The sequence below is a fragment of the Falco punctatus genome, assembly GCF_963210335.1.
Source record: "Falco punctatus genome assembly, chromosome: 10".
Lineage (NCBI taxonomy): Eukaryota > Metazoa > Chordata > Aves > Falconiformes > Falconidae > Falco > Falco punctatus.
Window position 1 is genome coordinate 33,756,199 of NC_137590.1, and position 26,619 is coordinate 33,782,817.

At 46.9% G+C, this 26,619-nt stretch overlaps 2 protein-coding genes across 6 annotated transcripts in view; both read right to left on the reverse strand.

Annotated features, from left to right (window-relative positions):
* The window catches only part of LRP5 (LDL receptor related protein 5), a 191,943-nt gene extending 180,785 nt beyond the window's left edge, over positions 1-11,158 (reverse strand). The window contains exon 1 of the mRNA XM_080405472.1: positions 87-11,158. The gene's annotated coding sequence lies outside the window, so the exon portion shown is untranslated. The remainder of the gene's footprint in view (positions 1-86) is intronic.
* A 9,644-nt stretch (positions 11,159-20,802) lies between these two features.
* Positions 20,803-26,619, reverse strand: part of LOC308070870 (uncharacterized protein C11orf24 homolog) — a 96,024-nt gene continuing 90,207 nt past the window's right edge. For all 5 annotated transcript variants that reach the window (XM_080405553.1, XM_080405549.1, XM_080405550.1 and 2 more), the window contains 2 exons: positions 23,915-24,031; positions 20,803-22,682 (listed from right to left, as the gene is read on the reverse strand). In XM_080405553.1, the coding sequence (XP_080261679.1) occupies positions 21,469-22,682; positions 23,915-24,031 (1,331 nt within the window). In that variant the 3' untranslated portion in view covers positions 20,803-21,468. The remainder of the gene's footprint in view (positions 22,683-23,914; positions 24,032-26,619) is intronic.

Genomic DNA, 26,619 nt, shown 5'->3' on the forward strand with positions numbered 1-26,619 from the left:
ATACAGGGGTTTCAGGTAGGTTTTAGAGTAGCCAGCAGGGTGCTTTGCACCCCCTTCTCTTCTCACAGCTGCTAATGGGCACCCACCACTACCATGCTGCTCCTCTTCCTCGCCCCCAGCGAGCGGCACCAGCACCAGTCACTGCCAAGGTAGGTGATGGAGCTCAGCAGAAGCCTCCCATGAGCAGGGTCCAACTCCACCAGCCACACACTGCAGTCTGGAATCGGCGAGGAGAGCACAGCGCTGCTTGTTTAGCAAGATTTGTGCAGCTTTTTGCAGAGGTTTCCTACGAGGCTGCGCTCACCCTTTGGTCAACACCGAGGTTTACAACACGCTCCTGCGAAGCTCAGGTCTTGTCTGTCTTTTTGCTGCCCGATTCTCCTCCTACCCAGCAATCGGTTTTAGAAGAACAAGGGCAACGTGAGCTACCAACAGCCCCAGAGATGGGGAGGAGGAGGGGTCACCAGCCAGGGGAAAGCAGTAGCATGGTATTTTCTTTCCTGACCACTTTTTCTGGAGTCTGAGCTCCAGAACAGCAATTTAAGTTACCAAAATTTGTTCCAATATTACACAAATGAGCGAGGGAGAGTCTGAAAGCAAAGCCGAGAAAAGGCGGGGGAAGCAGCCTCTCCTCCCAGAAGACCTTTATTGAGGACATTACTTCTTGATTTGCTAGGATGTATTTATTAAGACTACCTCAAGCTTGCTCTCCTGCAAGCTATCTTCAGGCACTAATTTCCATAACACTAGAATTCTTGAAGCTTAGAAAGGCAAGTCTTCTGTCAGCCTGACAGCCAAAGAACAAGCATCCCTGCCTTTTAACTCCTACCCGGCTCTCCTTCTCAGCCCAGCAGCTTTGCTACGTAGGCAGCATGCTAGGTCATGCATGGTGGAGCAATCGTTCCCCTGCCACATCCTCCTTACTCCAGATGATCAGCAAATCACTCGGAGATCCCGGGAAGGTCGGTCTCACCAGAGTACCTAGAGGCCATAAGTAGCAAACAGCAGCCGTCACGGGACTTGCCAGAGCCTGTACCTGCAGCTATGTTTTTCTGAAGCCGGGCAGCCCCAGCCCCCTCCACAAGCACCCCAAAGCTCCCCTCCCACCAGGGTGCTCAGCGAGCTGAGAGTCTGTTAGCAGAAGTCCCCAGTTTGGAAATACTTCCTCCTAGTCACCATCCCAGCAGATTTTCACAAACTGCTGCCAAATTCTGATACTTGCACTCTTCCAATAGAAGAGGGTGTATAAGTATGATATTTTAGTACCACAGCACATGGAGCTCACCTAACGTCCTACCTCATAGAATCTCCCACTAAGATGGGTTCAGGACAGTCCATGCTGTGTTGCAGAAGATGCTCACTTGCCCTCTGGCTACAGCACTGCTGCGACCACAAGCCATCTGCCTACCCCCTGCCTCTGAGCCACCGGGCACGTGGCCTTGAGGGAATGACTGAGTCAAAGAGAGTTTCTGGCCACCAGCTGGCCAGCAAAGCCAATCTCAGCAAAACCTACATAGGACATGGTGGTTGATATGTGGACTATGATTTCCTACATTACACACAACTATATTTCTTTAACATAGAGGCAGGGGCACTGTCTGGTCTTTACATCTCCCTGCAGGTATCACCTCCAGCCCACAGCTGTGCTCTCTGGAAGATTCCTGCTAACTTTCCAGAGGTCAGGTACGTAGAATAAGCGGTAAGTAGAAGAGGAGAAAACCCTTTTAATGATATTTATAGAGACATCTGTACAGTAATTCTTTTTTACTGAACCAGACCCGTAACGTTACCAAAACGGAACGATCAGGGGCCACAAACAGCTCGGTATAAAGGGTTAGCACAGCAGCATCCTCAGTAACATGATGGAGGTGACAGAAGTGATGAGCGAGCAGGCCGGTCCAAGGGTGACAGGGACACGGGGAGGTGACGGAGTGCAGGTGCAGCCACACTCCCCAGCCCTCCGGAGCACCGGGCATATGTGCCAAGCAGGTTTCTACCAGACACAGCAGGGGAGGGAAAATCCTTTCCCAGATTACACGCTGTCCCTTCCCACAGGCAGTTCCTTCAGCAGCTGAAATGTCTGTGATTAATTTGTGCAGGAAACTGCTGCATCTCACCTCCTACTTCAGCGGGAGATTTGTGGCGTTGCAGAAAGGCAGGAGTGGCTGCTGCTCTGTTTTGGAAGGAAAGCGTGCAGGACACTTCAGAAAAGAAGTTTTAGAAGGAGTTAAGGAATAGTCAAGACAAAAAGATAAATGGCAAAGTTTGGTGACTTCAAACAGTAATCGCAGTGGGATTCTTGATCTTTTATCACCCTCATAAAGCAACCAATGTGCAACCTCATTCCTAAAACCTCATAAAATCCCATAAAACATATTTATCCTGTTCTTCCAACAACAGCCTATGAAGCAGGGCTTGTCCTGGCACAGAACGCTAGCACCTCAGCCCTCCGGAGCAGCGTCAAACCTGCAGGCTGCTGCAGCCCAGCTGCAACCCTGCAGAGCATTCAGGCCAGAGCCTGCAGTTCTGCCGGTTTTGAAAAATATATATATTAAATACACGCAAGTAAGGGTGAATGCTAAAATACACAGAAGGAACAGGAAAGACCCACTATTTCAAGGAAGGAAAGGGAAACAGAAGAAGCCGTTACATTTCTCTGAATGACAGCTCAGCTGCTTTGTTCAGCTGCAAGAACTCCCTTCTGCAAAGTGCTAGAGGTGATTCGGTCACAACCAACGCATTAAATCAGGTCCCATTTGGAAGAGAGGCAAGAGATCACTATAAGCTGGAACCCAACAGCTCACGTGCTGAGGTGGCAGGCACTGGCTCCTGGGAGCAAGTTCTTGAAAACAAGAATTTAAGCTATTTATGTCCAATTTACTCAAATTTCTGCATTACCTCCCTAAGCTTTCAAGAAATCATGAATTTCCATCAAATTTATTTTTAATTATCTCATTTTTTAAATTATCACATTAGGGGTTACATTTCCAAGCACATCTACTCATCCTTAAACTTTCAGATTAAGTTTGATCCTTAAGCGATATCTTAGTTGTTTAGCTGGATGGAACTGTTAAGGTGAAATACCACATACGACGCAAGAATTGGCAGACTGATTCGGCCAGGGCCCAGCATTTAATATTTACTTTCTATTGCGGAACCAGCAACCAAGGTGGCTTCTTGGTCCAGTCTAGAAGAGCAAATAATCCTGAATTCTTAAAGTTCATGGCTCACATGACACCTAATACGCAGTAACCGGCCATAAGCATCCTCTTGTTCCCTGGCACAGACAAAACAATTCAGTCTAGATTCTTCATGAAGACAGGCTTCTGTTCCTGCAAACAAAGCTGCTTTAGATGTAGACAAATCCAAAGCAAACTGGTGGTTACACGTATCTCAAGAACCGCCAAGTGTTGGTGCTGGGGCACAGGGCTCTGCCCTCAGTGTAGACGTGAGGCATCGCTTCCAGTGGTCTCCACCTGCAGGACAAATGTCTGCGTCCTGAAAAACAAAATTTGGTGAAGAAAAGTGCCTTCCCTGAAGAGGGAGAGGGGAAAATAATAAACCAAACTCACCTACTCAAAAAGGGGAGGAACTGACTAGGCAAGACACTGAAGAGAAGGGTCAGGACTTGGACTAAACCACAAACGAACCCAGAGCCGGCAGTGCGGAGCAATTGCCATAATTTTTCTAGAGAAGGTCAATTTTATTGTAGGACTTCAGGAGTGATGTACATTCGGTACCAGAGAAAAATCCAAATGTGCTGCCCCTGGTCTATGCAAACACGGATGATATGGAGAACACTTGCTGCTCCGCACAGCGCAAGAGCTAACGGGGGGTACGGGGGGTGGGAGCAGCAGTTAAATTGCCAGGAAAACACATCTGAGACAAGCTGTGGGAAATCTGGTTTTTAGTGTGGATAGCACGTAAATGGAGGAACTCTCTGTCACCAGATGCTTTGAAGATTAACCATAAAATTTGTCTAACCTCTTTTTCAGTCAATTGAATTAGCCCATCAGGGTCTATTAAATGTGCTGATGTAGATGCAACCTCCAGCTCAGGAAGTTTTTAAACCACTGATTGCTGAAAGCTGAGAGCGCCTTATGGGGTAAGCATACTCCGACTGCTGTGTTTTCCCTACTCGTTACTGGCCACACGAGACACCTGACTCAGGCTGAACTTTGTTTGAGTTGGTATTAAAGTGTTTTTCTACAATTACAGTTCTTTACTTTGGCAGAGTTTAACTTCTTCCAATTCTCGCTTACCCAAATTGTGATCTAGTTAAGAGAAAATGAAGAATATTGAGAGTTTAGGAATTACAATCAAGAGGAAAGTTAGAAAGAACACACTCGTTTTGCCTCCCAGGGGAAAAAAAAAAAAAAAAAAAAAAAAAGAGGACTATATGGCAAAACACCTTAAATACCTTTTCAAACAACAAAAAAAACCCACTTTTTAAGCTAAAGAACATTGTTCAAATTGTTTTCCACCTGGAAGAGAATATAAAAGGCTAAATGTACAATAAGTGAGATTTCAGTTAATCATTGCAATAAAACTTCATAATTATGAAGTTGGTGAAGCATTATAGTAGACAACTGAAATTGCAGAATCCTCTTCATGTAGGAGCACCAGGAACAGGTATAGGCAAGTCATTGTCAAGGTGTCTAGGTACGGTCTAGGTATGCTTGATGTACCTCTGTCCATAGGAAGAACTGCATGATTTTATCAAGTCTCTTCTCACCTGCATGCCTCGGACTCCCTTGCACTCAAGATGCCAAGAACAAAATCAGTGGAGACTAAAGAATACAAAGTGCAGCAAACAAGGGGAGTCAGAGTCATCCCTAGAAAATGATACATTTGACAAAGCTGATACTTCTAAAGCCTTGTGAGAACATTCAAAACCATTGCTCCAGCCCACTATAGAAAGACTCAGCAGGAAGAGAGGGAAGGCTGTGTTTGATGATAATACGTTGCTCTGGGAGAAGCAGAATCAGTACAACTCTTCCAGCCACATCCATCCCGTGTCCACTGTGAGATCTCCACAGCTAAAAACCCAGCAGCTCCCTTGTTTCATGCCCACCAGGCAAAAAATAATGCTTTGCTGCTTGTCAAGAGCTCTGCGTAGGCTGCCCAGCTGCCTAGCACATGTACTGGCTGGCCAGCCCACGTCACGCTGCTTTGGTGGAACAGATCCTGGGACAGGGTCACAGCTGAGTTCTGGCCTCTTCCCCAGCTTGGGCACCAACCTGTGCTCCTCTCTTCTGTCTACCCAGGAGCTTCAGTGGATTTACAGGCACTTTACTGCGGTGATGCTAAGCCCTCTGCCTAATTTGTGATCAGTGGACATTGTAGGCATCACAGGAATCGGCAGAAGAAATAAACGATTCAAGTAGTGACTAGCTCACCTCCCGGTTTCAGTGGGACACATCTTTCCTCTACCCTCCCGAATGGAAGATTAAGGGATGATTTGACAAGAGTTTGGATGCACCTACATTTCAAAATAGACGGGCTTCCATCACCACTAGCAAAGATAAAATAAGCTCAAGTGGTCACATACTGAAGTCCTGGCTAGCAGCGGACACATTTGCAACCCTATCCCAGGACATTTTGTGTCATTTCTCCCCTTGCTCTCGCTGCAAATCGCCTTCAGAGAAGAGTGCACCAGACTCAGCTGGGCATTCTCCTGGTCTTCCAGCAGCCCCCAGTTCTCCAGCATCAGGAACGGCTTCTTTCTGGCACAGGTTTCTTTCCCACATTGGCAACCACTGTGCTTGTAACTAATGATCTATTCGCTGTAATTAAACAGTGAGTGCTGCCTTGGGAATCAGCTGCTATAATCCGTCACAGTAAAATAATGAAAACGTCATTTGAGTCAGATGGTACCGAGACCATGGGTTACAGGACAACATATCAAATTATGGACTGATCTGCAGTAGGTGCAATAACATATTGCATACTGTTAACCATACTGGGTTAAGTTAACCACTTAAACCATACTGGGTTAAGCTTCACGGCTTGATCCAAAGTGCAAAATGTTGAATTAAGCCTAAATTACCTTTGGCAGCACTTGACCGGACCAGTAGCGTCTGCTGTCTTAAGGACTGGAAGCCCTCACTGAAACCAGCATTCGGCACTACCTGAGGCCATGGTGACAGTCCCCCAAACCCGCGGGGATGACAAGTGAAGTGCGGGGGGAAAACAGACAAGCCAACAAGAAAGAAACCTTGTTGCACCCCCTCCCTCTGCAAAATTTGCCTGCTCTGCTTGAGACTGAGCTCCCCATGGATTCCTACTCATTCAGAAAGGGAGATCTCAAGAACTGCCAGCACGCTCCCCGGGCAATACACTAACCTCTCACAACAAAGCGGAACGATAGGCAGCTTCAGTCACCGACAGCTGCAAACACAGCCCCTTCTCACCACCGCTGGGCTAGCTGCAAATCTGTATCATCCTCTGCCTCCTCGCTGAGCGCGGGAAGGATGTGGTTCACCAAGAATCATTTTCCAAATCCATCCCAATTGCTCAATTAATTAGCCTTTAGCTTCAACATGAGGAACCAGTTTCTACCTTCTGTAGCAGGTCTATTTTTAGTAAAGCATCAATTTTCTCTGTTTTGTTATCCCTTACTCACTGTTAGTCCTGCCCACACAACAAATCTGGCATTGATCGCTTGTGGTAGACAAATATTTTTGGCTTAGGCTATGAAAGAGGCAAGAGGAAGGGTGTAGAGAAAAGGAGTGTTAACCATCAGAAAGAGCATCACTGTAAATCAGAATTGACATGGAGAAAGCAAACCTAACAGAAAGAAAAGGGGGAAAAAATACTGTGAGTATGTATTAGTGAATGTGTGTTTGCTAATATAAATATACAGAAGCGACAAGCATCCCTCAGCTTCTGCCAGCGCAAATTCAGATCAGCAAATTCAAGTCCATTTGAAGGGACGCTTCAGCTTTGGCTAGTGTCCCTGGTGTGCCAAAGGCAGCCCTGCCAGCTGCCCAGTGCCATCCCTTCCTACCAAACCATGGACCTAGACCAGCACAGGACAAGACCGACAGAGCATTTCGCAGGCACTTGATATCCTCATACCGATTTCTGACTTGGAACAGCTGTCAGACAAGGGGCTGATCCCACCTGAGATCTCACCTCTGCATTAACTGCTTTCCTGCCTGGCTGAAAGGAAAGTAGGTACTGGGGGTACTAATACGACCCAGATACAGTACACTCAAGAAAATACTGCCCTGAGTGATGATGGTCCTGCTACTTGAACGGGGAAAAGGGAAAAGTCAAAAGGAAACATCCTCCTCGTCTACATTCATCCACCTTGTAATGACGCTGACACCTGAAGTGATTGGCTTTAAGGACAGTCCGGCTCTGTGTGTTACATGCAAGCTCTGTCACCCTAACTGGGTGACACCCAGCACCACACGGCTCCAGCTGTGGCCACCCCCAAAAAAAGCCTTTCCGAAACTCCTGTGCATAGTCTCATCCTCGAACTCCAGGTCCCGTCCCTCATCCAGCTCATCTGGCAAGACCTGCTTTCCTTAGAGAAGGTCTGAAGCTGAATCCAGAGCTGGACTCGATGCAAGTGATGGAGCAGCATAAACTGCTCCACACCACAGCACCTCTGCTCCGTCATCAGGATTTAACCTTCACAACTCACCTTGTAACCTAGATCTTTGTGAAGACTGCCTGAGCCAGGCAAGGTGAAACAAGGCAGCGTGACCAGCCTCCTTTGACCTGCATGCTCTGCAATGGCAAAGGGTAAAAGATACTGAAAATGATAAAACTAGCTGGAAATTTGGCCTAAAGCCCTGCATTTCTGAGCTTCAGCCTGCTTTATACAAGCCCATCTGCACCACGAGCTCTCTTTTGTGAGCTGCGTTCAAAGTTTAAGAGCCTTGGAGCACCTCGAGCTTACTGCCATCCTTAAAGCCCAGCCTGTGAGAAGCAAGGGGCCTCTCAAAGTTATGCAAGCCAAAGAAAGCCTGAAACTTGAGGACGGTGGTTTATTGGACTCAGGACAGCAAGAAGCAGACTCAGCTCTGGCTGAAAATGTCATTAATGCTACAAGTCCTGCTATGGACTGAGGAACACATAGCAGAGTGGGAGACAAAGTCAGGGGCACCAGGAAAGGCTGAAGGGACAAAACAGGAGTGCAAACTATTCCTGAACTGCTTATCATTGTGTACATACGTGCCTACCACTTTCATCCCTCTGTCACCATCTTGACCCATGCTAGCCCTGGATGGGATCTCCAGCCACAGCGTGTGTGCAAAAGGAAAATAATCCTCATTTGATCTGGAAATCTCATATTCCTGACTCCGACTGCTGCTCTGGGATTGCTGGAAGAAACAACTCCTCCCGGCCAGGCCAGGTGTTTAAATAGCTTGGACTGGAAGTCACTGCCCTGAGCCACAGCTCAGCAGTTGCTAAACCTGGCCATCAGCCAGCACCCCAGACCATGAACCGTTCCAATTCCATCGGCATTTTTGTCATCTTCTGGAAAACAGAGGAGCTTGAACCAGACAGATAAACAACAGAAACTAAATGTCAGGGATGCCTATGATCAGTCCAAATACACGAGCTGTCTACAGTTCTGCGTGAGCCCGCCCCTTCCAGTCTGTAGGAGAGAGGGAAGGTAAACCCTGTGGCAAGACATTTATCGTAGAGATAGGCTTCAAAAGAGTTTTCAGGGAAGGCACACAGTTTGGGAGGCAAATGAGCCACCCAGCCCAGCTCCCAGGCCTGCTGTGGGCAGCGAGGAGGAGCAGGAGCAGGATCGGGAGGTTATTAGGCTCCACCTAGAAGTCTGCCCCAGAGCCCCAGGCCAAACGCTGCTGCCTGCATCCCCTCCCCTAGGTGCGGCCAAACCCGGCATCGCCAGCTCTGTGCAAGGTTCACGGGCACTGGCGCAGCCCTCTCCCATCCTCCTCCCCTCTGCATCGTCAAACGAAAAAATCCCAAGATAATACTGGCACGTTTCGCTTCTGGATTCCCGGGTTCCCAAGCCAGTAAACATCAATTCAGCTAGTGGTTTTGTTTCTTGGTTGTTGCTCGCTTTAAGCAGAGAAAAAAACAACCCATTTGGGATTGTGCGAAGAAGAGCTGAAGCTTACGGAAAGTAAGAGCAGAAAGCTGTTTTGAGGAGCCCAAAGCATTCCATACAGGGGACGAGCCATCCTTCACAGTGCAGAGGGAGGAGATGCCGTTTAAGGGAGGTTGCTCAGAAGCCTTCAATTGAGTTTTCAGTTACAGTCTCCCTCGGTCATCTTAGGTATGTCATCAGTTCCTCTTAGGTCAGTTGTGTTTTCCCACATCTGTTAAACAGGGGCAGCAAAATCTCCCATTGCTCCCCGTCCCTTTTGCCTGGCCAGATAGCATAGCCTGCAGCTCAGCTCTGCTTGTGGTCTTAATTAAGACTTGAGGCCATGGGTTCAGAGTAGAGCTGAGTTTAACCCAAGCTGTGCAAGACACCAAGGGAGGCAAACAGAGGTCCCTTCCCACATTCAGCTTTGCATTTCTCTTGTTCCCAAGGAGCAGCACCTATGCAGCGCTCCTGCTGTGGCCCATCCATTCCCAGTGCGATCGCTCCCAGGAGAAGCATACTAACTTTCTGGAAATGCTCTTCCTCCACAGGCACCACACCTAAAGTATAAATTATTTTCCAGAAAGTGGGGGAATTTTTGGGTCCCCCCCCTGTTTTAACCTTTTGCTAGGGTGTGGAAAGTGAATAAACCCAACTGAGCATTCCTTACCTAACAAACTTACGGTTGGCTGCTTAATTAGGAATTTAATTAATGTGACTTAATTATCTCCTAACGAGATTGCTTTATTAATGCCCATGGCCATAGCCCTTTAGGGCTCTCGATCTTGTCAAATCTCAAAAGCTAGGCTGAGTCAACACTTGAATAAACAGCTGCCAATAAAATACCATGTGCTGCCAGAAGTGGCGTTCGGATTTTACCAGACGATTCCTTCCCCAGGTTGAGCTCCAAACCTCCGCACCAGCTAATCTTTGTGCTCAGAGGTCCCTTTTCTGCATGAGATGCAGAGTGAAGAACTGACCACTTCTGACACAGCTCACAGCAGGCGAAGTTTCAGAAGTCTTACCGGCCAGCCCGCCCTCCAGCTGGTGTAATTATAGTTCCCTTCACTTAACTCAGTTTTCACCAGGAACCAGTTTTCTCCACTTCTGAAGAGCCGTTGTGCAATGCTGCCATATACTGTTAAGACCTGTTGAAACGACAGACTTTTGGCATCTTCTTAAGTACCTGAAGTACCTATAAAATGCTCCTTGGCCATCTAGCATTCTTATTACTATTAATATCAGAAGAGAAGCACGTATGGACAGTTCTCATTTCTATTCTCAAATGGCTTTTTTCAGTTGTAAGCAACTTCATTAAACTTATTTTCAGGTGGAATTTTGCCCTTCTGGTTTCTGCCTAATATTTTTGGAAAGTTTGGTTCAGCTGTTTTTTAGTTTTAAGGCAGTGAGTAGGCAGGAAAAATACAACCGTTGCCATGATTTGAAAGTTAAAATAAATATTCTATCACCTTGTCTTGAGCAATCCCGCACTTCACCAAGAAAAGAAAACTTATAAAGTTGGCTCAGACATGCACTTGTTAGTTTTCCAGTGAAAACACATCTCAAATTAGCTGAATCACATCAGTGCCTACTGAGCTAACCTACCCAGAATCCGTTGCTTAAAATCCAGGAACAAATCCAGAGACGAGTCTCTTCGGCAATACCCACTCGAGCAGCAACGGTGATAGAGGTCATGGCCCTCGAATGCTAGAAAACACTCTGGTCAGACCCTGTCCTTCAGGTCAGAGGAAGGTGCTTTAAAGGGATGGTTACATCCAACATCCGAAGAGAAGAAGATGGTGCCAGAGAACAGCCTGTTCCTGATATTTTTGTTGTTGAAAAAGTAAAAAAGCAAGCAGCACTCTCCCACCCCCAAGAAGCCATGCTGTTAAAGCAGCACAGAGTGAGCAGCAGGACCAGCTAATCAGTGCCACAGGAGATGCAGCAGCCCCTGTGGAGCAAATGCCTGACACCTCAGACGGGGTCTGTATCATACAGAGCAGCATGAAGCCACAGGTTCAACACAAAACTAGCTGGATGAGAGCAGAAGAGTGCTTATTAGACAACAAAAAGGCCTCCCCCCCCCCCCCCCCCCCCCCGCTTTTTTTTTTTTTCCATGGCTACCCACATCCTATACAAGTCTAGAAACACATTTTTACGAAAATCCACATCTCAGCAGACCATCTCTGGTTCTTTCAAGGCATGCTGAGCCTTGGTACCATGCTCCCTCTCCTGTGATCTGAAATACCCAGCATTTCTTACATGCAAAACAACTGCAGCCCCGTTCGCATTTTCTCCTGGCCTGCCACAAGACGAAGGCGTGTTTCCTGGCAGGCGGTTTGTTGCTCTTCCAAACCGCCCTGAGCCGTCTGCTCAGCGTTACAGCCAGCGAATGCAGCCTGCCGCGGCGCAGCACACTGAGGAAATGTCCTGGAACAGTTTTATTTGGAGCTGACGTCTCTGACGGTGAGCCGATGCCTTGTGGAAGGTTTCGGAGAGGAGCTAACACTACCTCTAGAGCAGGACAGCTTGTTTCCTTCCCCCTTCACCACAGATCCTTCATCTTGTACAAAACCAGTGGTACCTGCATTGTCAGGGATGGGGTGGGAAGCAGTAAACTGGAAACCAGAGCCCCAGGACCTTCTCTTGCCTTCACCACTCCTCTACCTCCCTAAGTTAGCTGCCACTTCTCTGCATTCACTCTTTTCTACCCCAAAGATGTCTAGACTGTACAGGTCACAAGCTCCACCGGCAGCGTCCCAATGTATGTATGCTACCAGCCTAATGCAATGGGGACCATGACTAAAATATTTTAAATAATTAAATATCAACTAATAGAAGTCATGTGGTGTAGGAGGGGCTGGCCAGCTTCTCCTCTTTTCATGCACTTGGAGGCTAAATGCTTTGTAGACGTTCCTCTGTCAGCTCTTCTGGCGAGTACCACATGACGGAAGCACCTCTTGCTCTTCTGTCCCAAGATCTAGAAGTACCTCTGGCCTTTGGGTGACAGCCATGGAAGGATGGAGAATGGACCCCACCAGTAAGATGTTAAAGACCATGAGCAGCAAAGCTGGCTCTGGTCACTTGAATTTACTTGTCACCCATTTCCAGGCACCTGCACTACAGGGAACTATCAGTACCACTAGTAAAAGATGTTAGAAGACTACAGAGCCTAAGTGACCCTCCAGCTCCAACCCCCCCAGGCCAACACAGTCATCTCCCCTGCCTTCGAGTGGCCTGCATTCTCTACAGAACCTGTATCGTGACACACGGCACAGCTCGCTAGTGACATTTCCAGGCACACCCGAATCTCCTAGGCTGGTGACAACATCAAGCACCACTGCGTTTGATCACACTGCACAGCATCTGGGATGAACAAGGCACAACCACTCTCCTCTCCGTGCTCTCACCCATCCCCACGGTCACCACTCTGCCAGCGGTCCTGGCTCAGAAGCAAGAGGAGAGCCTGGTGCTCTCCATCAGCCTGTCCATGCAAGGACCGCTCTTCCTGAGCAGGTAGCCAAAGTTCCCCAGACAGGGTGCTTGGTAACAAACTTCAAGGACCTGTCTCCTCTTCCTCTTGCTCTCTACTTCTACTGCAGCTTGCTTAACACTCCCATTTTCTGCCCTTCCCTGTCCCTGGTGAATGCAGCTGTGAGAGCCACACAGCAGGAACAGCTGGCCCAAAAGCAAGCAGCAGCAGCCCCCACAGCTCGTTTGCCATCCTCCTGGCCCCTTCCCTTCTGAGCCAACAGCAGAAACCCTGCCCTGACACCAGAGCTAGAAAAGCAGCTTTTTGCTCTCCCCTCTGCTGCCTGCACGCACGGATCAGCCAGAGAGCAGCACCGAGGGCAGGCAGAAGCTGCAGCCCCACAAGCCCTGAGCCACCAGCACACATACATGGGAGAGGAAGTTGTTACTGGGTCCCAGTAACACAAACCAGCTACTGCTCGGCTAGGGCAGCCACAGCTCACCCCTCTTCGGGGCTGCAAAGCAGCTGTGCTCAGGAAACCTGCTGCTTTAGCTTGTGGTCCAGATTCCCAGTGAAGAAGGAGGCACCTCAGGAGGTCCCAATGAAATCAGCACCCGAAGTCTTCGTTTGCCCAAGCTGCTTCAACATCTCAGCCCAGGGACCTCACTAGTGTGGCTTTTCTCTTAAGACGCCCTTTTTTTTCCTCTGGGTTCTGCTGGCTCAAATAGGCAATGCTGCAGCACGTCCCCAACACGTGACAGTTGTAGCTAAAACGTACTGGCCAGGCATTTTGGAAATCTTGGAGGAAAAAAAAAAAAAAAAAAATACAGAAAAAGACAATCTCAGCCTTCCAGTGACCTGCCTTGGCACCTCAGCCCCACTTCAACTTGCAGCACAAGTTGCTCCATCATCTGTCCCACATCCTTTCCCAGCTTCACCAGTGCAATTCCAAGCCAGCTATGAGGTCTTTAAGGCAAGTGTCTTTTGTGAAGCCTACATAAGCACACACCGAGAGGGATCTGCACCAGAAAAACCCTCAGCAAGGCTGCTCTAGCTAGGGGACGAACAAAAGACCAGGTGAAGTGATTTAAAATTCACCTTCCACAGAGGTACTCCCATCTCCTGCCCAGTGACTACCTGCCAGGAGTGTGAGAACCTTGCAGAGGGACTGATGCCAGCGCTGCTGCGACCTCCTCTCTCCCATGGCATGTGGGTGGCCCAAGGCAAAAGGTTGCACAGAAAATAATTTTCCCCTTGTCAGAAGCTAAAATCATCTGTATAAATATTGTAGCAGTAAGTTAATGCAGACTGCATCCCCACCCAACCCACACGGTATCGCAAGGCAGGCAGGTCAGCTCCAGCCCACGTTTCAATTAAAGAGCACGTTGCGGTGAAAACTGTCCCTGCCTGCTTTTCTTTTGGGTTTAAAGTTCCTCCAATGCAGCTGCTTTTAGTGCAGGTTTATTATTAGTCTCATCTACATTACGACCTCCTCAGCTCGCTTGAATGACCAGAAAACCCACGGAGAGAGAACAAACAGATAGCATGTGGCAGCCTTGCAAAAGGTACGTGGTCATTTGGTGAGTGAAGTTTAGTTTTAATTAGCGGTGGTAAAGGGGAGTTTGTGGCATAATAAATCTCAGAATAAGGATTAGCCTCCCTGTGGCACCTTGCTGGTCATTTTTGGCAGGAAATGGCAAGACGTGAAGGAATACTAAACCTTGCGCTTCAGGGCTGGAGCCAAGCAGATTCAGAAATGTGGAAGAGACATCTCACACATGCCTGATTTTACAGGAGAGGTCTTGCGTTTTCCTTTGAAAAGAGCAGTGACATCTGTGCTGGCAGTGGGTGAAGTACATACACTTCAAAGCTGCTGTGGGACGACAGTTCCTAGACCGACACATGCACATACGGCCGCACACATGTGGGGTGGGAAGGAGCAGCCTCAGTGGGTACCCACGCACCCTGCTAGGGGACGAGGCAGTCTCACCTTGCCACTGCCTCACGTCGAGGCAATCGGAAGAGCTTTAAAGTTGCACTAGGAAAAGGACAAGGTAACACAGTGAACTTTTACGCAGTCCTGTGGCCAGAAACTGGCTCCACGACCCTGCTGTGCGGATCAGCAAAGCCCGGTATTTTCAGCTAGCAATGCAAGTCAAAGAGGTAACAACATCTCGTCAGCACTAACACCAGGTACCTCAAAGAACGCTTCTGTCCTGGCTTTTAATTCCCTCTGCAGACGGTTCTGTACAAATGCATGCAGAGGAGTATTTCACTTTCATCTGGCCAGAGATCATGTACACCCAAAAGCATAAAGACTAACAGACCAGTCAAGGACGGACTATTCTCCATGGGAATGCCTGGTCTTTTTTTCCTTTAGCATGCACACAGTTCTCTCCACCTCATCTGATTTCTTCCATCGTTCATTACCTCTTGATTTCTTCCATCATTCGTTACCTCTTCACAGAAGAGTTCTCAGGTCATCCCATTCATCCCCAGAATTTTTCCTGCGCTGCATTAACCTGCAAGGTTTGAAATTCCTGTAAGGCTGCTGCTCCTTCCCTTGGGACATCATTACACAGTCTGACAGCTCATACTAACATTTTCCAGAATTCCCCATCGTCTAACGAAACTGCAGACATTCCAAGAAAAGGACACTCCACCAAGCCCTGCACACGCTGATGGAAGAACCAAGGTTCACAGCTGGAAAAAACCACACGGGTTGTCCCAGTGCAAGCCATGTGCATCTGCTGCCCATGTGGAGCCCTCCACCCCTTTCAGCCACTGCTCCCCTTCCTGCTTTGGTTCACATGCATGTGGTTTTCAACTGGTGAGATCATCTTTTGAAAAAGCTTTATGTTTGGCTACAAACAGACCCCAGGGCTGCGTGTGATCCAGGAGAGGCACGGAGACCATGTTAATGAGGCTTACCATTTCCTTCCAAATGGGATGCTCACTGCATGTCACAAACTGCTGGGGGATGAGATTGCTCTCTCCTGCAGAAGAGTATTTCTACTTCTCTTTGCAGACCAAAGTAGAAAGTGTAAAACTTACCACAGACATTCCCGAGGCAATTCTGGACCACAGGAACCTGCCTGACCCTCTGTGTGATGCTCAGGACTTCAATGCCAGCTGGGGGCCGGGCGCTGGGGAAAGCTCCAGTGAAAACTGACCCACGCCAGGGTGCCACTTCCAGGGCAGCTCATTTCATCTGAAGATCTTTAACCTGCTACTAAGCACAGTCTAAATACTGAAGACACATAGGAATATGTAAAAATCAATAAATCAGGGCAGGGGGAGGGGAAATCTGCCTTCAGCTCTTACAACATCCTTGCAATAATACACTTTGACCAGCAAACAGGAGAATGAGATAGAAGAGCTGGCTTTTATCCCATAGATCAGACGCTTTCTGCCTGGAACCTGTAGCCGTCAGCTTGCAGCACACAGCGCCGCTGCTGATCTCTCGCTGTCGGGCATATTCACCAGGATGCACGCAGGAGGAAGCAGTTCAGAGCGATCTTCTACCAGCAACAGGTCCCCGTAAAGAGCTGGTCCGGCATACAGAGCACATTCATCCAGAGCACGTCTCTTCCATTTGCCCTGCACACCCTGAGGAGCTGTATTAGCACAACCTACACAACAGGCTTTGCCCAGTTGATTAAAGCCATCAGTAAGGACTTCAGCTGCTCCCCAGCAGTGCTGCCCTGCGCACTGATACTAGCAAAGCCTCCTCCTTAAGCAAACTCTTTTCTGGCACTTTCCAGGCTCATCTGCTTGCTGGCACCACCCGGATCGCCCAAGGTACCACACCATACCAAGGATGCTCTTGTTACTGTCTGATACCACGAGGGTGCAGGACCAGCTGGCAGCCGCTGCGCACCCCCACACCCCTGCTGTGGGAAGGGGTGTCTCAGTTTCCCAAGAGCAGGGGAACCTTCTGCCCCCTGGTACGGCTTACCTTGATCGTCATTCAGCTGCCGATTTCAGCTTAGCTGCATTGACCAAGGATGAGCGAACCTGCTCAGAAACATGCCGGGGGGGGGGGGGGGCGGGGATGGACAGAAATCACAACATAAATTTTGGATTTTATGATCCTGTTTAAATCATTTTGAAAATTCTCACTTTCTAATCTGCAGCAGTGCCTAAAACCTCAAGACCTCAGAGCACAGTTTATGATTAATCTAATTCTAGAATTTGGTTAAATCTTGACTTTTTTTTTTTTTTTAACATTAGCCATGAAAAGTCACTTCTAAATGTGAGCATTTTCAAGCAGAATAAATCCCTCCTCCTTTCTTCTCCATTCCTTAGCACTGTAAGTTATGCAGGAAGATTTAACAGTGTGTACACTCACAAGCTCGGGCTCTACAATTTCACATGCACGCAGTAAAGAACAGGAACCACTTGCAGAAGTCCATGACCCTCAAACCAGTGTAATTGGTTTCACCTGCCCCAGCTTGAATGGGTTAAAATATTGAGCCACTTTTCATGAAGACATGTTATTTGTTTGGTTTTTCAAACAGATTGTACAATCACCAGCGAAACAGCTTTAGTCTTTTTAATTGGGACCAGCAGGATGTTGGGCAAGTACTGCATGCTAGCGAAGGAACTCTCCTTTAAACGTACTTCGTAATTCGAACACAACTGCAGCCAAGGCACAAACTGAACATCACCCAAGGCTAACCAGGAAGCCCCAGATCAGGCGGAGACTTGATTTTTTTTTTTCCCCCTAGAGCTTTTGGGGTTTCCCTGCCAGAGGGAAGCTGAACAGGCGAGCTCCAGAAGAGCTGCCCCGCAGCACAACCTGCTGGCATCTCTCAGCCAAGGCAGGGCTGCTCCGCACAGCCAGCCCAGCAGCAGCACCACAAGGTCCAAGGACGTGAAACTACGAGGCGGTCGACCCAGAATGCTGTAGAGCAAAGACCAGCTTTGCCCACAATAACTAGCTATCCAGCAGGGCCAGAAAGTCCAGGCAGAGTCCTGACCCTGAACTCCTTATGCCTCCTGGCAAAGAGGCATTGCTACACCTCTAGGCTTTGCTCATTTTGCCTGGTTTCTTCCAAAAAAGCCCAAACTCAGGAGCCCGTACTTGGTGCAAGGTGAAAGCATTGCTTTTGAACCCATAGGCCAACTTCAGCAAGTGCAACAAAGGTAATTACGTTTTGTGAGACTCTGAGGCCATGGAAAGGAGACAACTAGAAGTGCCCTGGTCAGGGCAGATGCTGCAATACCAACTCGCCCCCACCGCGTCCCAGAGAACCCGTGCTGGAGACAGCCTTTAGAAATGCTTCGGCAGGGCAGCTGCACTCAGCTTTCCTCTTCTGATGCCAGGAACAGGCAGCCACCAGACAAATGCAGATAAACCACCTCGATGATAGGTCTGCTTCCAGAGCTCCCTGGGTGTTTTCCAACTACATGCATTAGCTGTTTTAAAGGTCACACTTAAGATTTCTGTATATGCTCCCCGATTCTCTGGACACCATCTGGCATACTGCAAATTCAAGTTTGCAGTCAAAAAATTCTTCATTCCTATTATCCCTTTAAGTGTTTTAATATTCCATTATTTCCTTTCTTCTCCGCTGTCTGGAACAACATACTTCTAAATACAGGCAATTAAATAAGAGGGAGGTGGCATTTAGAGTTAACCTAATCTACATTTAATTCCAGCATGTTCCTCTGTTTTATTGAGAAAGCGGCCATACAACAGGTTGAAATGCAATGTGTGTCAGATATGCTACGCTTCACAGCAGCAGAACGTTGGTTTTGGCAGTCCCTGGCAGATGTCTTCTAGGTAACTTGGTAGGACCCTGTCTATTGTTATATTGTGAATTCTGCAAGCAAACTTTCAAAGGTGTTGCATTTCCTCATCAAACATACTCGCTGCTAACTATTACAACACTATACCATGAAATGCAATAGATTTGCCACCATTTGCAGCCTCAAAAGCAAAACAAGTGAGGCCACTTCTAGGAGGCTGGGTTTAGCCCAAAGAGAACCAATGGGTTGGAAGTAGAAACAACCAAGTGAATGTTTGCTGCTGGTCACCTCCGACACAGGAGCCAGAAGGTAAAGAAATCCTAAGTGCTTCGGACTTGCACATCAAGCCACCGCTACAGAAAAGCCCTTTAGCAGACTGCATGGCAACCTACTTTCCACAGTCCCACTGCACCCCCTCTTCAATGTTCACAAGTAGCTAGATGCAAAATGGAACCAGCAAAGCTGCCAAATCTTTACAACTGGGTTTCAAAACACAAGCCAGAAAAGACACCTTGACTTTCAGAGGCCAGGCCCCAGCCCAGTATTTTTAATTTTTTAATGTACAAGGCAAAAACCGTTGGGGATGCAAATAAAAACCTACTTGACATTTCTCCAGCTGGCACTGCACTTTGAGCACCATTGCAACAGAACAAGGGGCAATGGTTTTAATCTGAAAGAGGGTAGATCTAAACTAGATACAGGGAAGAAATTTCTTATAATGAGGGTGGTGAAACACCGGCACAGGTTGCCCAGAGGGATGGCAGATGCCCTGCCCCTGGAAACATTTGAGACCAGGTTGGATGGGGCTCTGAGCAACCTGATGTGATTGAAGACGTCCCTGCTTAATGCAGTGCAGATGGACTAGATGACCTTGAAATGTCCCCTGCAACCCAACCCATTCTATAGTAAGCATTAAGATCTCTACCTTGTATGCAAAAATGCAGAGGCAAGACTCGCGCTGGTGCTCAGCCTTACACTGAAAAGCTCAGTTTATGCTGAGAAAGTAATTCACAGCTGGAAGTACAGTAACTCAAATAAGAACAAAAAAGACAGGCTGTGCCAGTATCTGAAGAGGAGACCTGGATGAAAACATACCAAGGCTGTGGGAACTGCAATGAGCTTCTGAGGAGTACTCACCATCCTGTAAGAACCTGTCAAGCAGCCACAAAGATTTTTATGGTGGTGGTTTCTCTTAGCCATGATGTAGTTGTAATATTCTCACTTGTCCGTGAGAAACTCCCCAAGACTCTTGTAGAGTTGTAACCCAATTCCACTCTTGTAATTATATCATACTCTTGAATTATCCCCCAAGAATTTTATTTGTTTTTAATAAATCAATCTTAGAAAGTATCTGGTTTTAGAAAACTCTTTCAGAGTTTTGTTTAAGTAATGCCTCCTTCTTCTCCCTTCCCTTCCTACTCCCTCCAAGAAATCAGTACAGGAATCTAATGTCTCTTAAAATACGGGAATAAAACCCAATGCAACTTCACAAGCTTCCATTCCACTCCATGGAATCTGGTGTCCAGCTTTGGTCTATGAAGAGATCCACAGAGACCAAAAGAAACAAGGCCACAGTTAGTGCAAAGCTCATCCAAAAAATTCCCTATTTCCAGGATAAGCAATTACAAGTCTGAGGATCATAGTTTGCCTTCGCAGAAATGGCTCAGAGAACTTAAATATATATATATATACACACACTGCAGAGCACTAGCAGAACAGCTGCAACACCAGCCCTTTTGCAGGAAGGCACTTCCTACAGACAGGAGGGATAAATGACAAGAGCGAGCACTATTGTCTTGATTCACCCTATCAAATTGCAAGCATTTATTCAAGATGCCTAAACGAGGAGAAAAAGAAGTGAACTGAACCCGAGGCAACACCCACCTCCTTACCTGGGAGACAGCAGGGAGTGGAGGAGACGGCCCTTATCTCAGTATCTGGACTAGGGCTTGGAGACCACATGGGTAGGGCTGTGGTTAGTGACTCCCCTGCAATTAGGGTGAAACCCGAGATCCCTGTGGAAAGGTAAGTCTCTGGACTTTGTGGTTGTACAGCAGCACCAGCCCGACACTGGCTCAGAACAGTCCCGAGCATCTTGATGGGCTGCCACTGCCCAGCTACGGGGATGTTCCCAGCACCTTGCTGCACAGATACTGCATGTGGGCAGCTGCTGGAAGATGGCAGAAATCAGGGTTCAGTTCCCTTCTGCTGACGAGAAACAAATTAAAAATAACCTTAAAATACGGTACAATTCAGTCCCTCAAGCTCACTAAGCAGCGGATGGGTTTGCATACCTGGGAGGCTGGCAGCATGCTGCTCTGCAATTACAGAAGCAGCACCCTGGAAGATGATCAGCATCTTCTGTGATACGTCCATCCTTCCACTGAGGTCTTCAAAGCCCGCATACTTGGAATCCCAAAGTACAGCTAATTTGCTTAAGACCCAAAAGCCCACTTTTCCACTTCTGAACTGGCAGGGACAGGAATGAAAACAGAAATGCAACAAGATATGCCCTTCCAGGGCCCCATTTATTAAGTGAATACAAAAATAAGATCATTTCAGTGCAGAGGCACAGTAATCCGCTCCATGGTGAAAAGATATCTTGGGTTAGCAGTAAACAGAGTTTACAATGCCTTGTAAACAGACCTCTTTACAAGCAAGAAGCATACTGAAACATGACACATGTTGGATTAAAAGTTCCCCGTGGCACCACTACTCCACACTTCTCATCTGGTGATTTCAGAGCACTTCGCAAAAGGTAAGAGCATCCTTCATTCTGTTTTCAGAGGAGCACACGTGAAACGAATGAGACACGTGGAATTTGCACTGTAAACTGTTGAAAGCGCCACAGCATTTTCTGAGGGTGATGGCTTACCCCTTGTTAGGTTTGTTTTGCAATGAAAAATAATGGCCAAAGCTATAGTGCATTATGGAAGTTTTTAAAAATGACTTTTTTTTTTTTACAGCAACCTGTTGTATGGTTGAATAAAAATTACTCTTTTTTGTTTCTTAATACAGTACATGGCATTTCTCCTCAATTGCACTAGAAGCTAATTTGGAAGCACTTTCAATTTGTGTTATAGGCAAACAGGAAAGAAAAACAAGTCAGGCAGGCTTTCCATCTCCTTTCCATCTCTCTGCCCACTATTTCATCCCCACCCTTTCACATCTCCGAGTCCACATACATTCCATTGATCAGGTAATCCACTTGTGTGTAATCCTTCTTCTTGTAGCTCTCATAGGCCTGCATAAGGAAAAGAACTATAACAGTTATGAAAAAACACGTACCAACTAAAAGCACTGCAAGAAGCGAACTTTTATCCACTAAGTACTGAGTCAGCGGCTCAGCAGCAATGAGAAGATACTCATTGTCTGTGTCCTGAGTTTCCACAAGGCTCGAAGCTGTTGTTTTGGGTGTATGTGCTGGAGTTATGGTTGTTGAAAAAACGTGAGATGCTGTCTTTATCTCATGTCCAGTCGTAGTTCCTGCTGTAGTGGCAGTAGTTATAACTGTGGTACCTCCTGTAGAGCCCAGAAGAGAAGTTGGTTTACCTAAGGATGTACTTGCTTCTGGCTCTGGATGGGGCAACGTAACGGCTGGCAGTGAATTCACAGAGTGAGAACTCTCTGAGGGGGTGAGTGTCGTGGCACGTGTGGAAGCAGTGGCACGTGTGGAAGCAGTGGCACGTGTGGAAGCAGTGGCACGTGTGGAAGCAGTGGAAGACGTTCCTGCATCCTGCGGGATGAGGGTGGTCAGTGTGCTTGGTGTCTTCAGGCCAGCTCCAGCAGTGGTGGGGCTACTAGAGCGGAGAGTGCTGGTGGTGGCTGGGTTAACCTGCGTGCTTTGAGGTGTCTGAGTACCTGCTTCAGGAATGGCACCGAGGGGAGCAGAAGAAGTGGGGGACAATACTGAGACAGAGTTACTATTTCCTGATTTTTCAGTGGTGGTCATAAACTTGGTGACAGGGCTGGAAGTGGAAGCAGGGATGTTACCAGAAGTGGGAGAAGAGGCAGTAGATGACACAGCTTCGGCAAGGAGACCAGAACCTCCAGGGCCATCGGAGGCTTTGGCAGTTGTTTCATAAGCTGTAGTGAGGACAGATGCATTTGTAACGTTTGTTGTTACAGCTGTGGTGGTGGTGGAGGTCACTGTGGTGGTGACAGCGTTGCTTGTTGTTGGTTTTCTTGTATTCGTTCCTGCAGCTTCACCCTCAATCCCAAGCAAGTGCCTCAAGTGAACCTTGGGAGTCCAAGCAGTTGAGGAAAACGCATTTTCCACGTTATGTTGGTCAACTCGTGCATTCACCGTCCTCTCCTTTTCCAGTGGAGAGCTTTGGTGGTGGAACAGGACTGTTTCCCTTTTCCCATCAACCATTTCTTCAAAAAGACAAAACCAATGAGTTTGATAGGAATAAAACTCTCAAGCTCAAATCTGACCTCATACCCCCAACAAGCAAACCAGAACATATATTCTGCAGTACGTCCAGAACAACTGGAATAAATCAGTCCTGAAATCAGCAAGAACATGAAAACTCAGGCCTCTGCTTTTATTACACATAATCCTTCTGGGGTTTTTTTGTGTGAGTTTTTTGGGGCGTTGTGGGGGTTTTTTGGTAGCTTTGGGGTTTTTTTTGTTTTGGTTTTTTTTGCTACAGACCTCTGGCATTTGCCCAACCAGGGAATTAATTCCAGAAAGTGGGGGTGGGGGTGGACAATGAAGTATAGATCTACAACCCAGAAGCACATCATCAACAGAAACAGCGTTATGAATGCCAGCTCCTGAGAAGGCTCATGCTTTCAAAGTTACATAGCACTGACAAAGCCCTTGTGCTCACATTCAATATTTTCACTTCTCAAAACTGAGTGGATATTTCCACTTACACCTTCATACTTTGGGAGACTTTCCTTCACCACTAGTGATCTACATTTATAGTGATATAAATCCCACCTGCTTGTCAAAGGCCTGGTTGCTACGTTGCAGAGAAACCTTTGCCAAACCAAAAGAACCATGAACAAACTTTTTTTTTTTTTTTCAACTTGGGTACAACAAACTCTTGAAACATGCTTTAGAAGATTGATTCCCAAATTACTAGCAAGCTCTGTTTTGTTATCGTGTCACTTAATTAAGATTGAAGACCCTGGCACTAGAAAGTCACCATGAGCAATTGCCGCTATGGCTGCTTGGATTATAGAAGCAGCCTGCTGCCTCTGGCACAAAATCCTGGCAATCTCAAAAAAAACCAATGCCAAGACATTTTCCTTTCTCTTAAAAAACATAAATACATCTGTTACGCCTTTATTTTCCAAAGGACAGCATGTGGAGTGAAAATGGCTTGAATGAATGATGTCTCCAGCATGGAGACAAACCGTTAGTCAGTAAAAGCTCGAGAAGTTACTCAAAGACAAATCACGTGCATGTAAGTGCCAGAGCCCTTAGGAGGCTAGGGAAAGAGTATTTTCCAGTGAACTGACTTTACCTACAGAACCATCCTGCAGGCATTTCACAAGCCATCTCCCTCAGCTGAAAGCCAGTCAAGGTCTAAGGGTAGGCATTTAAAGCAAAGGGACCAGGATCCCGGATTTAACAGGAGCCCGAAGCACAGCATTACCTCCAAGCAGATCTTTGATGCCTTGTTCTCCAGCATCCTGGCACACGCTCAGCTGGTGACACTGCAGGAGGATGCAGTGATTCTGGTAGAGCACAGACCAGTTACACTGGTGGTCACCTGAAAACAGCAGAAAAAACAGGTTGTTGCACACAGGATACCAAACACTGCTTCATGGCTGTAATTAAAGAATTTTTTGAAAAAGTGACAGCTGGAAGGTCTAGCCTTAACAGATCCTGACTCAGCCTTAGTGAAAATAACTGGGAAGCCACTGAAATCAAATGTAGCAGCTGCAGCCCACCTACCTGCTTGTCTTCCAGTACCAACATCTAACAACAGGAATTCACTCACCCAGACAGGGACAAAGAGAGCATACTACAGTTTGGACCCATCAAAATGCTAGCATTTGTCTAGATGTCTTAACGAGGGGGGAAAAAACCCAAACAGGTGAGCTGAAACTGAGAAGACACCCATCTCATCCCCGACGGGAGACAGCTCTCACCTCAGTGCTTGGAGTTACATAGAGATTTATTCATTTGCTGAACAACGACACCATTAGCCACAGGAGCCATCACAGAAACTGTCTTTTAGCAAGTCAAATCCCAATGTAAGTAAATGAATTCACCACAGCGGGGAACTCTCTCTCCCGGCAGCCCTTCAAGCTCACTAACTTTTTTTCTGGGCATGCTACAGACACAAAGCCAAGCTCTGAGGGAAGGAATGAACCTCCTCTAACCAGTTCTGAGGAGACACCTCAATCACTGCGTCCAGTTTTGGGCTCCCCAGCACACAAGGGCAGTACTGACATACTGGAGCACATTTCAAGATGCTACTAGAATTCTGAGGGGCTGAAGCACATGATTTACAGTAAACCCCAACTCAACAACAAGGGGGAAAAAAATAGTTCCCACCACAAGGGCACTCAGACACTGGGCTGGGGACCACAGAGGTGGTACGATCTCCATCAGATTTTGAACAGCCAAGATCTAAGTCAGGTTTGGGGCAGAGATCCTGCCCAAATTATGCTATGATATTATGTCGTATCACAGTAGCACGCAATTGATTTCTGGGGCACGTGCTGTTGACAAAAACCACAGATGATAACACAGTGCTCAGCCTGGGGTGAAGCAGATGTGTGCCCAACTGACCACCTATCAGTGGATTAAAGGGAACTCAAGTGTATGGTAGGAGAAATTAATTTCTGTGTTTTGTCAGAAGTGTGAGAAAGGGCAAAGAACATGCCAATGTGGTACATATGGGTATATTTAAAGCTCTTAACTACAAAGAGAGTTACCCTGACTGAGGATTAAGGCTATGGGAAGCTTGAACTTTTCATTAAAAAAACATTTGCATTACCAGAGTTATTAAAAGGGCTTGTGGAAAATTTAAGAACTTGGAGAAATCACTGTACCAACAACTGCAGTCTGCTTTGAAAGCCCTAAAGAAACTAGCAAAGGTGGAATTTTTCTGACTTTGATAAAATGTTAGGAAAGCGACTGAAACCATTCAAAGACTTTAAAAAAAAAAAAAGGGTCGTTAAAAAGCAATAAAATTAAAAGCTTCAGCTCTCACAGAGAGCTGGAATTACAGCAGCAGCCCTTCAAGAAATTAAAATCCACTCCTCAGAAATGAAAACGTGTTTAGATGTGTCCCAATTCCCAACCTCACCCCGCATCCCTCACTGGGTAAGCCACGCTATTAGAAAAACACAGACCATCTACTACTGTAAATTGTGCTATTTATCACTTCTTGAGAAGGGGAAAACAAAAAACCAGCCGCATCTCTTGCACTGGCTACATGCCTAAGTTAACCAGTTCAGAAAGGTCAAGAGACTAAAAAAAATGGGGTCAGCATGGGTAAAGCACCGTGGTTTCTGCTGCCATCAGGATGGCATCCAGCGGCTCATGACTTCCCTGTTGCCCCCCAGGACAACCAGATAACCTCTGTTGAGCTGAGCTGGTGAGGATGCCCCTTGATGCAACTCCAGATTAAGGCTCCAGCTGATGCATCCAATGCAAGATTCATGCAACCAGTGGTCCCTTGGTGCTCACTTCCAATTAGGAAACGGAAAAAAAAAAAAAAAAAAAAGAAAAGAAAAAAGGACAAAAAAATAGAAAGCAGGAGGACAACAAAAGCTCTTCAGAGGTATTTTGAAAGGAAACCTCTGGAAGTGACAGCTGACAGCACCTTTTCCACCCTAACAAGATACCGGGAGGTTAAGATGACGTGCATAGTGCTTAGAGATTTTCAGGTGGAATAAACACGCAACGCTACAGACCCTTAGCGTCAGCGTAGTCAGTGTGAATGTGCCATCTCTTTAGGATTTGCCACCTTAAAAAGCAGAAGCTGAAGTTTTCACAGCTCTGGTGCCTGGGAAACAAACCCACTCATATTTTACCTCCTAAATAAAACGCTGAGTTTATAAAGGTGCTTTTTTTCCCCACTATGAAGGGATGTCTCATGTTTAAAATAAAAGGTTTGAAATGACTGGGCATTAAAAAAAAGGCATCTTTATGATGTTCCTATCAATCTGACTGTCAGACATTCATCCACCTGAGCCAAGGTCTCATCACCACCACGGCATCACCAGTTGTTTGTAGGTGCTACAAGCTTTCACATGTGGCTAGATAAGATAAGCTCTTTCATAAGGACAACTGCGAAAGACTCATTTAGAAGTTTAATGGTTTTAAAAGACATCTCAGAGGTAG